This window comes from Psammomys obesus, unplaced genomic scaffold (genome assembly GCF_907164565.1).
Source record: "Psammomys obesus unplaced genomic scaffold, mPsaObe1.curated_primary_1811, whole genome shotgun sequence".
In the NCBI taxonomy this organism is placed as follows: Eukaryota; Metazoa; Chordata; class Mammalia; order Rodentia; family Muridae; genus Psammomys; species Psammomys obesus.
In genome coordinates, this window is record NW_026588368.1 from 110,967 (window position 1) to 128,323 (window position 17,357).

At 45.2% G+C, this 17,357-nt stretch overlaps 1 protein-coding gene across 3 annotated transcripts in view; it reads left to right on the forward strand.

Moving 5' to 3' along the window:
- Atg7 (autophagy related 7) overlaps positions 1-17,357 on the forward strand; it is a 199,514-nt gene that overhangs the window by 107,251 nt on the left and 74,906 nt on the right. For all 3 annotated transcript variants that reach the window (XM_055604315.1, XM_055604313.1, XM_055604316.1), the window contains one exon: positions 11,486-11,608. In XM_055604315.1, the coding sequence (XP_055460290.1) occupies positions 11,486-11,608 (123 nt within the window). The remainder of the gene's footprint in view (positions 1-11,485; positions 11,609-17,357) is intronic.

Genomic DNA, 17,357 nt, shown 5'->3' on the forward strand with positions numbered 1-17,357 from the left:
TGTGTGTGTGTGTGTGTGTGTGTGTGTGTGTGTGTGTGTGTGTGTGTAATATTTTCTATTTTCTGACCTCTATTCACCCACCTCTAGTCTTTAGAAACAAAAGCTTTAAGGTTCGGTGAAGAAAAACATGTTGCCTGTGTTGTCAGTTAAGCTAAGAAACTCTTGTCAAATCCAGGGTCAGAAGAGTTTCTTATGATTTCATCTAAGAGCAAGCTACAGGCAGTTTATACACAGTCTGAAACTGTCCCTATGGAGACACTTAGTGATCCTGGTGATGAGGTCAGGGGGTGCTCCTTCTGACAGGACTAAGTTGTGCTTGTGAGAGTCTGGTCAGCTCTTAAGAAATAGTTGTTGGTGTTGGAAGGCTGGGTCAGTGGTTAAGAGCACTTCTTCTCTTGCAGAGGACTTTCGGTCAATGTCAACTCATGCAGGCAAACTCAAATATAAAATAAACAAATGTATTTTGGGTTGTTTGTTTTTGTTTTTTTAGGAAATGTTTATCATAAAATAGCAACCCCTTCTCTTGAATAGCCGCCTGGCTTCCTGTGACTCACAGTAATGGGTTTACTATGACATTTTCATGTACATAGAGGATGTGTTTTACACACACATACTCACCCTCCATTACCCTTCCTTGGAGAACTGGGCCTTTCAAGTAATAGTGAATCCACTCAGACCATCAGATTCTGCCCTGTGGCTTGTTCTTTCAGTGGTTGCTACTGCTAGCTTCAGACTTTTGTTTTTAACTGTTTGACTTGTATTTTGTTAGGTTTGAGCCTTGTCCTACGTGGCACTGGAGTTTCTGCTCAGTTGACTTTGTGATCAGGAGTGAACGGAGATTTCCTTAAATGCCCCTTCCAGGCTCTGCCAGGGGGTTCCTTGCATGCTGGGACAAGCCTCCATGAGCAGGCAGGCAGTTAATAACCCTGCCCTGCCTTTTATCCCCTTCTGGCATGATGCTCAGGTCAGCCACACTGAGCGCCCAGACCTTCTCAGAGCTTTGCTGAGCTCACAGGTGTTTTGGGGCACACTGCTAGCACCATGCCCATACGTGCTCTTCTGCATTGCCAAGAATACACTGAGCTCCTCAGAGCTGCCTGGGACAGTTCCCACATCTTTCGGAACATTTTTTATTGGTTCCTTTTTGGTCAGACTGCTAACCTGCCTACCACCTTAAGAGCTGAGGACTTTAAACAATTAGTTTGTGGGCACTGGCCCCAGAAAGACACCTTCACAATACACCAGTTCTGAGTCAGGTCAACTAAGGCCCAATTAAGAGCAGCATCTTCCAGGAGTTCCTAAAGGTAGCAATTGTCTGAGCATGGGCTGGGTAGTTAGCTCTCACTCCAAGCTGCCCCTCCAAGAAGCTTTCTCCGTGTTTATAGTTGTCATAGGTTTTAAAAGGCTCCTATGGAGTTTGAGGTAGACAAGGATTGGCAGAAGCAAAGCTAATATGCCCCCCCCCCAAATACCTCATTACTTTTCCAGCTCTGTTTTTCTTGAACAAATAGTCCCCAAATGTGTTGCTGTTAGCTTTCTCCTGATGGATGAGGATGTTCTCAGGGATTTCACTCGACTGTTTTGGGGGTACTTTCTGTGTCACTGTCATGTATCTTCTGTCTCTATGAACAGTCATATTTTAGGAGCAGATATGTAACAGTCCGGCTGGGATCCATTCTTGCTCAGTGTCTGCCTGAAATCTCTTTTGGAAGACAAAATTGGGGTAACTCTAGGGTAAGAAAAGTTCCCTGTGTATTGCCCTGTGTCTTGGGGTTACTCCAAGGTGCATATGCCAACTCCCCACAGTAAACATCTTTCCTTTTCAATGATCTCAGTGGAAGTCCCAGCAAAAATGGCTCTTTGATTCTTTAGTACAGTTGTGTGCTGTACCAGCAGCTCATTCAAACCCCAATGTCAGGACATGTCTTCCACAATCAGTCATCTCAAATTTAGAGGAAGCTGATGTTTTGATGTGCAACTTCTCTAAATGACCTGTAAGTGACCCTTTTGCCTAATTTCCATGTGCACTGGAGAGCACTGAGCACTCTCCCTTGACTTTAGGTTCACCTGGGCTACCTTCTTGACACGCTGGCAGAGGCTCAGGCCAGGGCTCCGATTTGGAACAACTCTATGTACCTTGACCTTGGATCTGTTGTTCCACTTTCTAGGCCTGGCTTCATGAATAGGTCCTGCCTGTGTTCAATGGCACACGCAGACAGACTAGGCGAGGATGATAGCTGTGTTTCCGCCCATCCATTCAGCAGCTTTCTCAGCTGTTATCTGTTTCATATGGAGACAGAAACAAAGTCACCGGCCCTCAGGGCGGTGCTTGGAAATGCCAGGTATCATGTGGCTGGCAGTTCATTTCCTACAGAGCCACCCAACAGGCCAGTGCATAGTGAGGGGTGTGGTCAGAGCACCAAGGGAGGGAGAGACAAAGGAATAGAAGTAGTCAGCACAGCTTCGTGCAGGACTTGATACCTGAGCTGAGCTTCAGTGAACTGATCTAATGGAAAGCAGCTCCTGTGGGGCAGGAACAGGCAGGGAAAACAAAGACCTGGGACTTTCCCAAGATGATCTGCCTGCGCAGGTGCTGGGAGAGAGGTGGTGGGTGGAGAATTGTGCCAGCTGTTGAAATCAAGGGCTTTTTGTTGGTCAGGAGGTACTGGGGCCAGAACCTACAGCCTTGCTCCTGCTGGGCAAGTGCCCTCACTCACAGAAATCAGGTTTGTTTATTCCTGTCCTAATAAATGCATCAATTTTAAATGATTAGTTAATTTTAATGTTCTGAGAGATATCTCAGAACAGCAAGAGACAGAAAGTAAATGAAAGATGTCCTGGTCCTACTATCAGTGCGCCCAGCTCATTACCCAGAACAGAGAGCTCCCTGCGCAGTGACTCTGTCCCTGTCCACAAAGGTCCTGAGAAACTTCAGGCTTGCCTCACGGTGGAGTAAGCCCTCTGCTGACAGAACCAGCTGGGTGACTGTCCCTAAGGGAGGAGAGAGAAGAGTCTTGTTCATGTGTGCTCTCAGAATGGGAATGGCAGGTCCTGGGGTATCCAGCCATAGCCTTCTATCCCTGTACCTGGAGCATTGGGCAGGTTACTCTGAAATTGTTGTGAGAGTGTTAGCAGTTTTAGATTCATAGCAAAATTAAGAGGAGAATCCAGAGCTGTTCCATGCATGCCCCTGATGAATACAGACTGCCTCCCCATTGTCACAGCTCCCTTCCCACAGTATGATCATCATAGCCCCTGACCCCACACTGATCCTTATCATTTAAAGTCCATAGTCTACATCAAGGTTCACCCTTAGTGCCGTATACTTTATGTGTTTGGGCAAATATAATATATATATATATATATATATATATATATATATATATATATATATAATATATGTATGGTACACTGCCAAACAGTACCACCACTGTCCTGACCAGTGATCCTTTAAGACATCTTTAAACACTTGCACATAAGTATAGTGTTTTTATGTACAGTAACTATAGTTGAGCACATTTGCTTCAGAGGCCCCTGCCCCAGCAATTATAAGGCTCCATGGTTCCGCCTTTTCTAGACCATCACATTGTGGACACATCACATACCCCTTGTCTTGCTTACAAAGGCATGTTTATCTGCTCTGTATAATATATACATCAGACACGTGTAATCTGCTATGGCTCTCGAGGGCTCATTTTCTATAAGTGCTGAGTATAATTCCCTGTCTGGATGCACTATTCATTCATGCCGCTGTTTCGGTGCCATCCATCTGCTGAAGAGCAGTTTGGATGGAAACAAGTTTCTGTCCATGTCTGTGTGCAAGCTTGTGTCTTCTAGGCTTCTGCTGGGTGAGGTAGAAGAGTAGCCTTAGTTTTGTAAGAAAACACCAATCTTTTCCAAAGGGCTGTGCTGCTTGGGTCTCTGCCACTCTGAGTCCTTACCAGCAACTTGTCCATGTTCTAGATTTTGCTCATCCTGATAAGTGTGCAACAGTGGCCCGCTCCTGTTGTGGTTTGCATTCCTCTGGTGACAGACGACGTGAGGAATCTGTCATACGCTTTCTGACTTCCATGTACCTTCTTCAGTTAGGTGTGTGTTGAGGTCTTTGGCCCATGACTTAGACCTCATGATTGTAATCTTACACATGGGCTTGAAGCATTCAGCTCTCCAATTCCTCCTCTCACAGATCATACCTTTGGTGCCAAGGCTGGTTTTTCCCTCATTACCTATGAGAGCTTTATAGGGTGCATGCTACACCCCGACCTGTGACCCAGAGTGAGCTATGGTACGCAGGGTGGATGAGCTGTGTCCACGGGAATATTTTTGTGTGTGGCTGTCCTGGTGTTATTTATTGAAAGGACTGTTTCACTGTATCACCTTTACTCCTTTGTCAGGTGACTACATTTTTTTGGGTCTGTTTCTGAATCCTCTGTTCTGCCCTACTGGTCCATTTGTCTATTCTTGAGCCAATGCTATTGTCTTTATAACTGCAGTTGTACAGTAAGCCCTAGCCTTGAGTTATGCCAGTCCCTCAGCACAGTTCCTCTCCTTTCATGCAATGGTGGCTCTTCTGGATCAGTCCGCTTCCCTATAAAGACCCAACACTCACCACTGACACCTGCTGCAGTTTTCATTGGGATTCCATCTTTCAACTCTCCAGGCTTGAAAGTTCCACAGATGATGCTGGGAGAACCAGCAATGTGGCACAGCGCATCCTCCCACCCGCAGGCCCACGGGGCCCTCCATGATCCAGCTCTTCCATTTCTCTCACCAGAGTTACCTGAAATGCACACCTGCAATACCCAAACTGAGAAGACTGAGACAGGAGCATCATGACTTCCAGGCTAGCCTGGCATGTAGCAAGATAATATCTGCCTAAAAAGAAGGAGCAGAGGGAGTCAGGGGAGGAATGGGGAGGAATACTGGCAGATTATTTATAGAAATCCTATATTAAATTGAAACTTTCTGTTTCTCATTTGGTACAAGTTTTGTCACAAATGGGTTTTTGATTTGGCCAAATATTTATATAAACCTACTGATGTGATCATGTTCTTTTCTTTTTTAAGCCTCTTGCTGCAACAACGTACCTTAAATACTTGGTTGTTAAACGAGCCTTGAAACTGGCTGCCTTTACCTGTTCATTTATTGAGACAGGGTCTCACTGTGTGGCCCTCGCTCCTCTGGAACTTTCTATCGGACCAGGCTCACTTCAAGCTTGAAATAATCCCCTGCTTCTGCCTTTCAGGTTCTGGGGTCACAGGCATGTGCCACCATGCGTGGTTAGTGTATTTTATTTTTAAATGTATGACAGTTCTGGGCCTGCTGCTTTGCAGGAAAGGAAGGATCTTAATTATTAACTCAGATTTTTCTTTACTAGAAAGAAGCTGAATAAAGCTGTTCATTTCTTTTAAGCCAGTGGTTCTCACCTTCCTAATGCTGCAACCCTTTAATACAGTCCCTCATGTTGGGGGAGGGGTCGGTCACCACAACATGAGGTGACCCCCCAACATAAAATTATTTCACTGCGAAATTCATAAATATAATTTTGCTACTGTTGTGAATTATAATGTAAGTGTCTGATATTCAGGATATCTGATATATGACTCCAAAGAGGTCATGACTCCCAGGATGATAACCACTGTTGTAAGCTTACTTTATTTTTACTTTTTTAGTACTTTTCTTTATTAATTTATGTATTTAATCACTTTACAGCCTGATCATAGCCTCCCTCCTTTCCTCCCAGTCCCACCCTCACACCCCCTCCCTCCAATATTCCACTTCTTCTCAGGGAGGGGAGTTCCCCCCATGGGTAAGCTTACTTTAGATCTCTCATTCTCTCCCATGATGGGCATTTCACTTTGCAGGATCCGTTAGTCTCTGACAAACTGCCTCCAGGTTAGGCTCTGTTCTCTGCCTCACCTGCCTCATACTTAAGAGAGTAAGTATAGCTACTGTATCTCACAGCTGGAAGCAGACTGGGTTTTCTCTGAGATTCACTCTGCAAACCTAGTTGAGCTCTGGGCTGTAAAACTTACAAAAGCCTGGGGGCTTCGTCCTCCTGGAAGTTGTTTGTCTGAGGCTTCCATAGACTCCCACTGTCTGTTACTGTGCAGGTATTCCTAGCTGGTGCCAGTTCTCTCAAGCTGTCTGCTTAATTAAAGGTCCTGTCAGGCCTGCCTACAACTGCAATGTAGGAAACAGTTTCTTACTCTGTGACCTCAACTATGTATATGTTGGAGAAATAGGTGCCCATGTGTAGTTTTGAATCATCATGTGCAAGGAAGTCTAAAGCCTATACAAAAGTGACTTTAACAAGAGCCTTACAAAAACTGTACATTTACATTCCTGTCAAAGCTATGTAAGCTGCTTTTTAAACTGGGGTATGTGTTCTGTGCTGCCCTTGTTGAAGAATAATAGACAAGGGGCTGGAGAGATGGCTCAGTGGGTTGAGAGTAAATAGTATTCTTGTCAAGGACCCTGGACTGGTTCCCAGAAACCACACCAGGCAACTCAGAACCCCTTGTAGCTCCAGTTTCAAGGGATCCAATGCCCTCTGGTCTCCAAGGACACCTGTCTCGTGGTGCACATAAATTCATCCAAGTGTACATACTTAGGAGGAAGGGAAGGAAGGAAGAAAAAAATAGACTAGGAATCCATTTTCATGAAATGAAAACTTTTACATCGGGCCAGCACAATGGCTCAGTTGGGGAACAGTGCTTGCTGCCAAGCCTGATGCCCTGAGTTCAGTTCCTGGGTCCTACTCCACATAGCGGAAGGAGAAAACTGACTTTCACAGGTTTTTTTCTGTGTCCTGGCATACACACGCACACACACACACACACACACACACACACACACACACACACACACAGGATATATTCTAACTAAACAAACAAATAAATAAATGTAATAAAAATACTTTTTAAAGAAGAAAAATTACATGTTATCATCAGGAAACCAGAGTCCCTGTGAAAGCCTTCTGTAGAGTAGCCCAGGGTTGGAAAGCTTTGATGGGCTTCAGTGTTTAGCTGTGGAGTATGCATTTGCTAGAGCAAAGAAAAGAGTTAGCACAGTCTCAAATGGAGGTGTGATACTCCTGGCATTGTCTCTTCAAAGACTTTCTACCATATTAGTCCAGAGATATGTTTTCATACATGTCATAAACAACAAAACCCTACTGTGCAAAATGGCTAAACAAAGGCTCATAGCAGGAAAGGGCAGGCATCATTAGACAAGAGTGAACACTGAGCGGATGAGTTGGCTGAGGACCGAAGGTGCTTGCTGCCAAGCCTGCTGGACTGAGTTCAATCCCCAAGACCTACATAATGAAGGGAGAACGCTGACTCCCACAAGCTGTCTTCTTTTATGTGAGCACCTTTACTGCAGCAGTGGGGGGAGGGGGGAGCAGAAGGGGGCGGGGAATGCTACTGCTTTATTTGTCTTCCCAAACCTTTAGGAAACTTTAACTTCCCTGGGTGTCTTAGGCATTTGCTGTTCAGAACCCTTGTTGGCTTATGGGCTGTGCTATATACTGACAGGTAACTGCTAAATACATTTTACCTGTAGCTGTCTCTTCCTTGCTCCCTCCCTTCCTTCCTTCTTTTTCGTTTGTTGTTTTTATAGTTTTAAAGACATTCCGTTCTCTAAGAAAACTAAGCTGCTGTTCCTAGGAGGAGATGCCTAATACCTTCCACAAGTTGCTTGGGTTCAGCAGTTTGGCTCACAGCACTGGAGGTCCGTACGTGGTTCCACACACCCCAAGAGGATTAAGTTTTAACACATATTTTCCAGCCAGTGCTGTTAAAGCCTCAGCATTAAACTTCTGTCCACCCTGGGAACGGACTGCCTGTCCTTCATTCTGTCCTTGCTGTCCCTCCTCTGCTCTCAGATTTGCAGAGTTACACAGTGAAACAAGGGCTTAAAGTCCAAGAGTTCAACCAACATCCAACACTCGCAGTAAGTCATCACTAAAAACAACTAACACAACATTAAATAGAACCTACTCACCATGAGGAAGCCTGTCATTTAATTTACATACCCATTCTTCCGAGACACCTTTCTGATTTGTAAGGAATCTCATTGGGGGTGAGGGGAGCCTATATTTATTAAATGCTTTATATTTTTACTTTTTGATTATTTATTTTGGTTTTTCAAAACAAAGTTTCTCTGTGTAGCCTGGCTGCCCTGGAACTCACACTATAGAGTAGGCTGGCCTCAAACTCAGAGATTTGCCTAGAGTGCTGGGATTAAAGGTGTCCAACTCTTAAGTGATTTCTAAAATCCATGAGTGAGGCTATCAAGTCTTTGGTCAAGTCAGGCTCCCCAGTCTCCCAGCATGACCTGCCAGCCTGAGGAGCATTCTCTCCCTACCTGGGCTCTTCTCCGCCCCATGTTTTTTTTTTTCTTTATTTGAGACAGAATATTAGAATATCATCATGTAGCCCTGGCTGGCCTGGAATTGGCAGTGTATTCCAGGCTGGCCTTAAATACATAGAGATTCACCTACCTCTGCCTCTGGTATCCCACCCCTTCTTGATGCTGTCAACTCCTAAGTATCTCATACCTTCATCCTGCTAGGGGACCCACATGTGGAGCCTCATTCACCTTTCCCCTGAGATGTCCTGTCCTGGGCAGGCACTTAGCTCAATCTCCCAGCACTGCTGAGACCCTTCCCTGCCTGCTCGTTCTCTCCTCCAACCCCAGACCCTGGCTTTCCAGCGGCATCACTGCTTTTTTTACCCTCCACACTGCCTGGGGCAGGGGAGCTGACTCTAAACACGAAGTGCACCTGTGTTTTTGAAGCAGTCTGTACTCATGGCCCCAGGGCAGCCTTGCGCAGTATGTGTAGCATGTCTGAATTTGTCCTGTGGTCAGCCACAGGAGATGGTGTGGACACATCTGCCTGTGACATCATACCAGCACTCAGCCTATTTTGGGATTTTCAGATGCAGAACACTGAAAACATCGAAGGAATGTGTTAGCTTAAATTCATTTCCCCCTTTTCTATCTTCCCTCCATCCTTTAAACACACTGCTATATACACAGTCTGGATATTGGCTTTGTTTAATATATTGCACTATCTTGGAAATCAATTTATACCAGTTGTTCAGAGCCACGGTGGGTGTTTTTTTTTTTTTTTTTAATCAGTTACAGAATATGCCACTGATTGTAAAAGCGGCAGTATAGCATGGTCTCCTGTTGGATATCTGTTTTCAAGGTTTTTTGCTGCAGTGGTTCACTGAGCACTCTTACATCTGTGTTCGTGCCGGGGACAGCTGCACAGAAACTTTCACAAGTGAAATTGCTGAATTGTGGTGTTCATGCTTTTACAAAAGGAGATGTTTTTCAAGTCTATTTCTTGAGTTACTGCTTCTCGGGTGTCTGTTCGCCCCTGCAGCTCACTGCCTCCCTTCAGTTGACAGCTGCTGTGATGTGATCACTGATCCATGGTGTGATAGTCTCATGTGTTTTGCCCTGAGAGTTCTTGTTCTCCTGTCAAGGCAACTGGCCTTTCCTCTTCTGGCCTTCTGTGTGAAGGACAACATGCTTACGGGCATCCTGTCCACATGTTAACAACACAGAGGGACTCTCACACAGGTACTTTATGGAGCCAGCACCCAGACACTGTTAACACTATGGGCCCCCCCCGAGCACCCTCTTCCAGGTACAGTCTCTCCTTAGGTGCACCCCTATCTTGAGTTATTTTACCTGTTTTTGTTTTTAAATTTGTATGAAGGTGACTGTGATGTGAGCACAAGTTACATTTGTTTGACAAATGTAATTATCATTTCTATTATTGCTATATAGTACTCCACTCATTTAGTCATCTACGATGACTAATTACTTAAGTAACTTAAGGACCGAAGGTGCTTGCTGCCAAGCCTGCTGGACTGAGTTCAATCCCCAAGACCTACATGATGAAGGGAGAACACTGACTCCCACAAGCTGTCTTCTGACTTTTATGTGAGCACCTTTACTGCAGCAGTGGGGGGGTGAGCAGAAGTAGGCGGGGAACGCTACTGCTACTGCTAAAGGTCTTCCCAAACCTTTAGGAAACTTTAACTTCCCTGGGTGTCTTAGGCATTTGCTGTTCAGAACCCTTGTTGGCTTATGGGCTGTGCCATACACTGACAGGTAACTGCTAAATACATTTTACCTGTAGCTGTCCCTTCCTTGCTCCCTCCCTTCCTTCCTTCTTTTTCATTTGTTTGTTTTTATAGTTTTAAAGACATTCCGTTCTCTAAGAAAACTAAGCTGCTGTTCCTAGGAGGAGATGCCTAATACCTTCCACAAGTTGCTTGGGTTCAGCAGTTTAAGTAACTCTAGTTTGGTTATCGTGAGTAGTGCTGCCAAGAACACTCGTTTGTCTTCTGGTGCTCATGTGTGCAGGTCTTTGTTTGCATATGTATCTGAGGATTACTGGGCCAGAGGACATATGAGTACCAAACTTCTAGATGGTCCCAGTCTTATACTCTATGGGGGTCCCAAGTGCCCCATCCTTGCTAACACTTGCTGTGTCCTGACTTGATGGGTTTCTGATCGCGTTATATATATTGAGCATATTCTTGTCTTGGTTGTCCTCATTTGTGATACTCCTGTTAGCATTTATCTTTCCATTCTAACAGTTTTTAAATGCTTTTTGGCTAACTGGAATGTCAGATTTCTAACGAATTATTTTGTCCTGCCCACTCCATTAATTATTCTCTACTTTTCCTTGGATCTCCCTTCACCTGTTATTTACTTTGTAACAAGTGAATCTTGGGCCCAGTAGCTTGGGTCTTGTAGAACTTGCATGAAACTTGCTTTATTGGAAGAGGTTGGCATCTGCACAGAAGACAACATGATTCTCCCAAGCCAAGGCGAAGAGTAAATACTCAGCCTTGCTATATTCTTTCTTAAAGATTTTTAAGAGAGAGACAGAAACAAAGACAGACAGCGTGCGTGTGTGTGTGTGTGTGTGTGTGTGTGTGTGTGTGTGTGTGTCCATCTGTCATGTCTTCCTGTGAGTGCAGAGGCATCAGGTTGCCTGAAGTTAGAGTTACAGCCAGTTTTGAGCCACTTGATGATAGGAACTGGGAGTTGAACCCAGGTCTTCTGCAAGAGCAGCCAACTCCTTAACCACTGAACCATCTCTCCTGCCCGTTTTACATTTTTTACCTATTAGATGGCATTTTTACCATATATTTCATTCCCTTTTTAGATTTTTTTATCACATTTATTTGCTTATAGTCTTATGTGGTGTGTATACGCATGTGTGAGTGCATGCATGTGCCATGAAGTTCATATGGAGGTCAGAGGACAACTTGGGGTGTCGGTCACTTCCTTCTACCCTGGGGATGGAACTTGGCTCATCAAGCTTGGTGGTAGGTGCCTTTGCCTGCTGAGCCATCTCCCTGATTTTAATAAGTGCTTGTTATAAACAAGAACCTTTTAATGCATGTCTAACAGCTGCAGCCCCCTTCCTAAAAGTACCAATGTTTTACAGGTTCTTGATCAATACGAGCGGGAAGGATTCACCTTCCTAGCGAAGGTGTTCAACTCCTCACATTCCTTCTTAGAAGACCTGACTGGCCTTACGCTGCTCCATCAAGAGACCCAAGCTGCTGAGGTAAGAAAGTGGCACTTCTGTCCTGAGGATTGAGGCTTCCAACCTGCTGGACTCTCGCCTTGGGAAAAGGGAATAGAGTAGTTTGACTTTTTTCCCCCCCTGAGAGCAAGGAGCACCCAGGCAGCTTTGTAGCTGCCCAAAACACCAAGTCAACAGAACAGGTCCAGGCCCCTGATTTCAGATCATCACTTGTGTTTCTGGAGGGTGTGCTTGAGCATAGCTCTTGGAAAACAGTCTTTAAGGTCTCTGTCAAAACCCAAGTCAGTGGGGACCTTGGACTCTGGACTGCGTCAGCAGAGGAAACATGGCCAACTTGGTGTTGGCGGTCTGGTCAGTCTTGGGTGCAAACATTGGCCTGTTGTGAAATGTCCCTGCCTGGCCTGGGAGCTGTGCAGTTCCCCACCCTGAATGAGGGACAGACCCAGGCTGAGAGCTAGAACAGCTTCTTACCATGGAGTTGCTTTCCCCTGAGGTGCTCATGAGGTGAACCAAGCCCTCATGGCAGTTCCATGGCTGTGCAAGGAAGCCCTTGCTGGCCCAAGTTCTACAGATGCGGCTCAGTCGCAGACACGGCTACAGAAGATAAACAACCCAGGGATTGTGTCTCCATACCACTGAGGAGTCCCCAAGTAGTCAGGGAGTGACCTGACCAGCTAGGGGTGTAAGGGCTGCTGTTTGGAGGGGTGGGGTGAGCTCTGAGTGGAAGAAACCATTGGAAAAACCTGAATGCAGCTGCTCAGACTTATGAGCAGGTTGGGGTGAGATTTACAGACACCCCCAGGAGAGAAGGCAGACTTCTAGCACTTATATAGAACTGAAAGTGAATTTTCTCTAACTTGCCCAGATGGTGGGGCATTAAACAGATGTAGTCTTTGACTGATGTTTGGTACTTAGAGCCTGGATGGTCCCTTATCTTCAGGTCCAGGAAGAGAATAGCATTTCTGGAGAACTCTGAGAGACAAAGCTGTCCCCTGAACCTGAGACCGGGGTCCCAGGCAGGTTTCAGGTTGTGCCGATGGCAACTACCAGAGCCTGGAAGTGCATGAGGAGGAACCTGCTTGCAGCCATGACATCACCGGCAAGATGGCAAAAGGGCTTTGCCAGGTCACCCAGAAGAGCAGAAGGTTCATTACCTGTCACTCTAAAGACCTAAGAGATGTCAGGGTAGAGGGCTTAAGCCTTTATCACATCTGGTTAGCCTGCACTTTAGTGGCTTAACTGCTCATGTCCTTCTTAAAGACCCAGAGGAAAGAAGTTACAGCGACCCTTGGTGACAAAAGGCTGTGGGCAGGGGGCAACAGGACTTCATCTGTGAGGCTGGGTGGTTTTTTGAAGGTTCCTTCACTAAGTTAGCTCTGGAGTCTTAAGTCTCCCATAATGCTGGAGGCGAGCGATAATAAGCCTGTTAGCCTAGGGGCCAGATGTGGCTTACAGCTGTCGTATTTTGGAGCTTGCCCTGTGTTAAATTTTGAAGAAAGCCAGAATTTTAAAATCATGACTTTTACATAAAAGTCTTAATTTCCTCATTTTCAACTTCTTTGAAAGATCAGATCTGGCAACTGCAGGCACATGCTCCTTGACCAGATGGAGCCAAACAAATGATGCATCAGATACAGGCTTTGAAGGCATAAAACAAGCGTTGGCTGAGAATGGAGCTCGGTGGTGGAGTACTCCCTAGCATATGCAAGGTCCTGGGTCCAGCGCCAACACCACATGAGGAAAGTCTATAGAAACACAGTCATGCCTGTCACGTGGCTCCTGTTTCCTCTCCAGGAGACAGACACAGCTGCTCTTTCTTCATCCTTCAGCCATGATCTGGGATTGTTTTATGCTCTGCAGTTGACAGCTTTTTCTGGGAGTTTGGCTCTGTAACCCTTGACTTGCCAAAGCTCTAAATAGAAGCTTTAAAAGAAGAGCAAAATTATAGCACTCATCCAGGGAGCCTCATAAGGGCAAAAATCATTGTCTCGCCCATGTGGTTTCATTGCTGTCAAAAGAACATGTGTGAATAAGAGAATAAATATGTCCCCAGAGTAAGAAAAATTAGAGGCTCAAGCTCACCCTCAGCGGTGTAGTGAGTTCAAGGCCAACCTGGGCTACATGAAACCATATCTCAAATACAAAACAAAAAAACATCTATTTATATAAATATAGTATTTTGATTTTTATACTTTTTTGGTGAATTTATAGATGCTCAGTATGAAAATATAAACTTCTGTATTTTTAAAATCAACCTAATGAAGATGCTACTTACTTCCCTTTTGAATGAACTGTTCTAATGAGCTTGGGATTTACAAAAAAGTCATCAAAGCGATGTGTATTATTTCATCATAGGTCATTTATAAAAAGAATTCAAATTTTTGTGGTGCCGAAGGGATGTGTATTATTTCATCATAGGTCATTTATAAAAAGAATTCAAATTTTTGTGGTGCCGAAGCTCAGGACCATGTGCATGCATGAGTGTGTGTGTGTGTGTGTGTGTGTGTGTGTGTGTGTGTGTGTGTGTGTAAAAATTACTACACATCTTCTGAAAGTCTGATGCCAGGCACCATGTTGGTTATTGGACTAGGCTTAATGAGACAGTGATGCTCATGGGCTCATGTCCACTGTGAGAAGTGAAGGAATCAGCAGTGAGCCGAGGCGCCATCAAAAGTGCTTAGTCATATGTACACAGTAAGTCCCAAGACTCAGGGTGCAAGAAAATCTTTTGGGAAGACAGTCACCATTCCCTTTTGCATTTCAATTTGAAAAGCCAGGGAGGAAAGGAACAATGCCCTGGGCCATCCAGAGCTCATTCCATTTCTCAAGTGTATTATAATCCTGTAGTTTTTAGTTTGCTCTGAGTGGTGTTACCATTTCTCCCCACACAGCCCTGCACATTTTTGTCACCCCCTTTCCCCTGCCCTTCTAGCACTAATCTCTGGAAAGCTTGGCATATCTTTTAGCACCTGTGTCCCCTTCCAGTGCTGCTCACTGGAGAAGGAAGAGTACCCAACTGAACCTGCTAAAGCCCACAGAAAGAGCCACAGTTACAAACAAAGATACAGGCAAGCAAGGCCATCTGAGTCCAGTGAGGTCAAACACTGTAGCCCTAGCTTTGCTACCCACCACCCTCCTTCCGCTGTCCCACATCCTAAGGGACTGCAGTAAGTTCACACAAGGTCACTGTTGCCCTGTCCTGCTGTGGAGATAGATCATCAGGAAACTTAGAAGGTACATTTAAAAGAGCATGGTGCAGGTGGAGCCTGGCCCTGGAAAGATGCTTTGTTTTGGGTGGTAATGTTTTTGTGGTGACAATGAGAGACAGTGTGGAGATCACTGGGGAATGAAGCTTGAAGGTAAATTAACAGGACCAGTGAACCATCATGGCAGAGAACAGAAAGTTACCCTTTTTGTCACTGTGAGGGGAGGCTTCAGGTCTTGGGTACACTTTTTGTTTTCTTATTATTGTTGGTTTGGTTGGGTTGGGTTGGGTTGGGTTTTATATACAGGGTCTCACTGTATAGCCCTCAGTGGCTTGGAACTTACTATGTAGACCAGGCTGGCTTTTGTGCATACATCTGACATTACAGAGATCCACCTGCCTCTGCCAATCCAAATGTTCCTAATACAGAATATGTATGGAAGGTCAACTTTATTTCACACTAAAAGAACTTTAGTTAAAAGAACTTTCAGGAAAGGCCATTTGCCTTGGCTTGTATCTTATCTTGGGGCCTTGGACAGACATCCTCATTCTCTGAATCCCATCCAGGTGTCAAATGGTGCTTTCATTTTTCCCATGAAATGTTATAAGTTCCCACAGAGGAAAGGCCCTACTCAGCTTCCGACATTCTTAAAACATGACCACGTATGGAGAATGCTTTCACGATTCACCTTCAAGATCCAACTTCCTTGGAGACTGGCCTTGACTCTGGTCCTTCGTCTAGCCTCTGTGCAACCTGAGGAAATGGAAGTTGCAAGTTGATGAACCACACTGCGTTGCAGTCACAGATCTTCAGAGGAATTCCCCGAGTGTTGCTTTAATTGATGGATTTCCTAAGGAAAGTCTCAGTCTGACTCAAACATAGAAATGCATTAGCCTCGTTTTATGAAACTGGCTCAAGTTAGCCTCTAGGGTTATTTCTCATCCTGGGACAAAATATCAGTTTCCGTGTTTTTATTTTATTCCAACTGTGGGTTCAGCATCGTGCTCTGAGAAATGCCAGGATATATTTTTCCACTCCATCTAACTAAAGAAAACAAGATGACTCCCAAGGGGGCTGATGAAACAAGCCATGCTGGTCCATCCTTGAGAGATTGAAATTCCCAGATTCCATAGCCAGAAGCTAGCTGTTCTCCTGTCTCCAGGATTAGCTTGAGGCCATCTGCCCCTCACTCAGGCCTCTTGGCAGCATTGGCCGTTGCACCACAGGTGATGTCAGCAGCGTCATCCTATTCTTAGCACTGTGCTCAGACCATTTATGTCCTCAAGTTTTGGTGAAGCAGCATGCATCCTGCAGATTTGTGGAGTTAATTCGTGATTGTGGGGAAGGAAAGTGGAACACCCGCTGTTAACACAGGCCGGATAGTCCCTTGCAAGCTGGCAGCCAAGGAGGGCTGTGCTGACAGAACCATCCAGAGTTGAGAGTCAAACTCTTTACTGGCTACAGAATTCAAAAAGGTAGACTGTCTGCCATCCTCACAGCAAAGTCACAGGAGAAGCATGGCAGTCATATGGCGTGACCTGGTGGGCACAGGGACTTCCTATTCTGCCTTCAGTCAGCCACGCTGTTAACAAGTGTTTCTGCCGGCCTTTGCACTTAGCCCGAGCTGCTGGCCCCTCGCCCTCACAGCTGCTTTTGATTTGGTTTCTGTGGAGTAGTTTTTTGTTTTGTTTTGTATTTAACAACAGTCAGATATTTATGTACAGCTTCATCAAGAGCCTCTGATGACAAATATGCCTTTGGAGCCCAGGGGAAGCTGTGGGAAAGCCCCGTGTCAGCACTCAGACCTGTTTGCAATGGAGGAGGCTCACTGTGGGAGCTGACGAGCCTGTGGTGCACCTAGCTCTACCTTCCCAGAGACCTCTACTAGCCTTCCTCCCCTAGTCTGTCCTGGGATGGTGCCCTTCCCTGATTTTTCCTTATGAAGCAATCCCTCAAGATCAGCCTTGGCCCTCTTTCCTGAGTGAGGGAAGGAGAGTAAAAACTTCAGGCACAGGGCCAGTTGCTGCTTAGCTTGGAAACTGGAGCCTGTCTTTTGAAATCCAGCTTGGCAGCATCTCATTGAGAACTCGCTGTATAAAGTGTGTCCCTTTTGTTTGCTGTCAGAGTTATCTGCAGAGGTTTGTGATGTTTAGATGTATAGGCATTAGGGATGGTCCTATGGAAGAATAGATGGCAAAGTCTGGGTAGAATCCTACCTTTCAGAGAGGAGGCTGGATGGTGCAATCTACTTGGAGGCCATGGGAGAGAGAAAGGGAGGAGTCACATGCTACAAACAGACAATTCAGAGCTGAGCAGTAGAACAGAGGCTCTAGTCCATCTTAAGCCATGGGAATAGAATAGAATCCTCCTTAAATTGTGAGACTTGAGTCCTCCCTAAGCCATGAGATTCAAGTCCAAAAAATATAAAACCATAAAGACTTCAAAATTTTACTTTTACCTAAAAAAATATTTTTAAACTGATTCAGTCATGTCAGAGAGGAATTGTATCTGGATTTGTCTGACTGGATCCTCAGCTTTGATTGGCAGTTTTATATATATATATA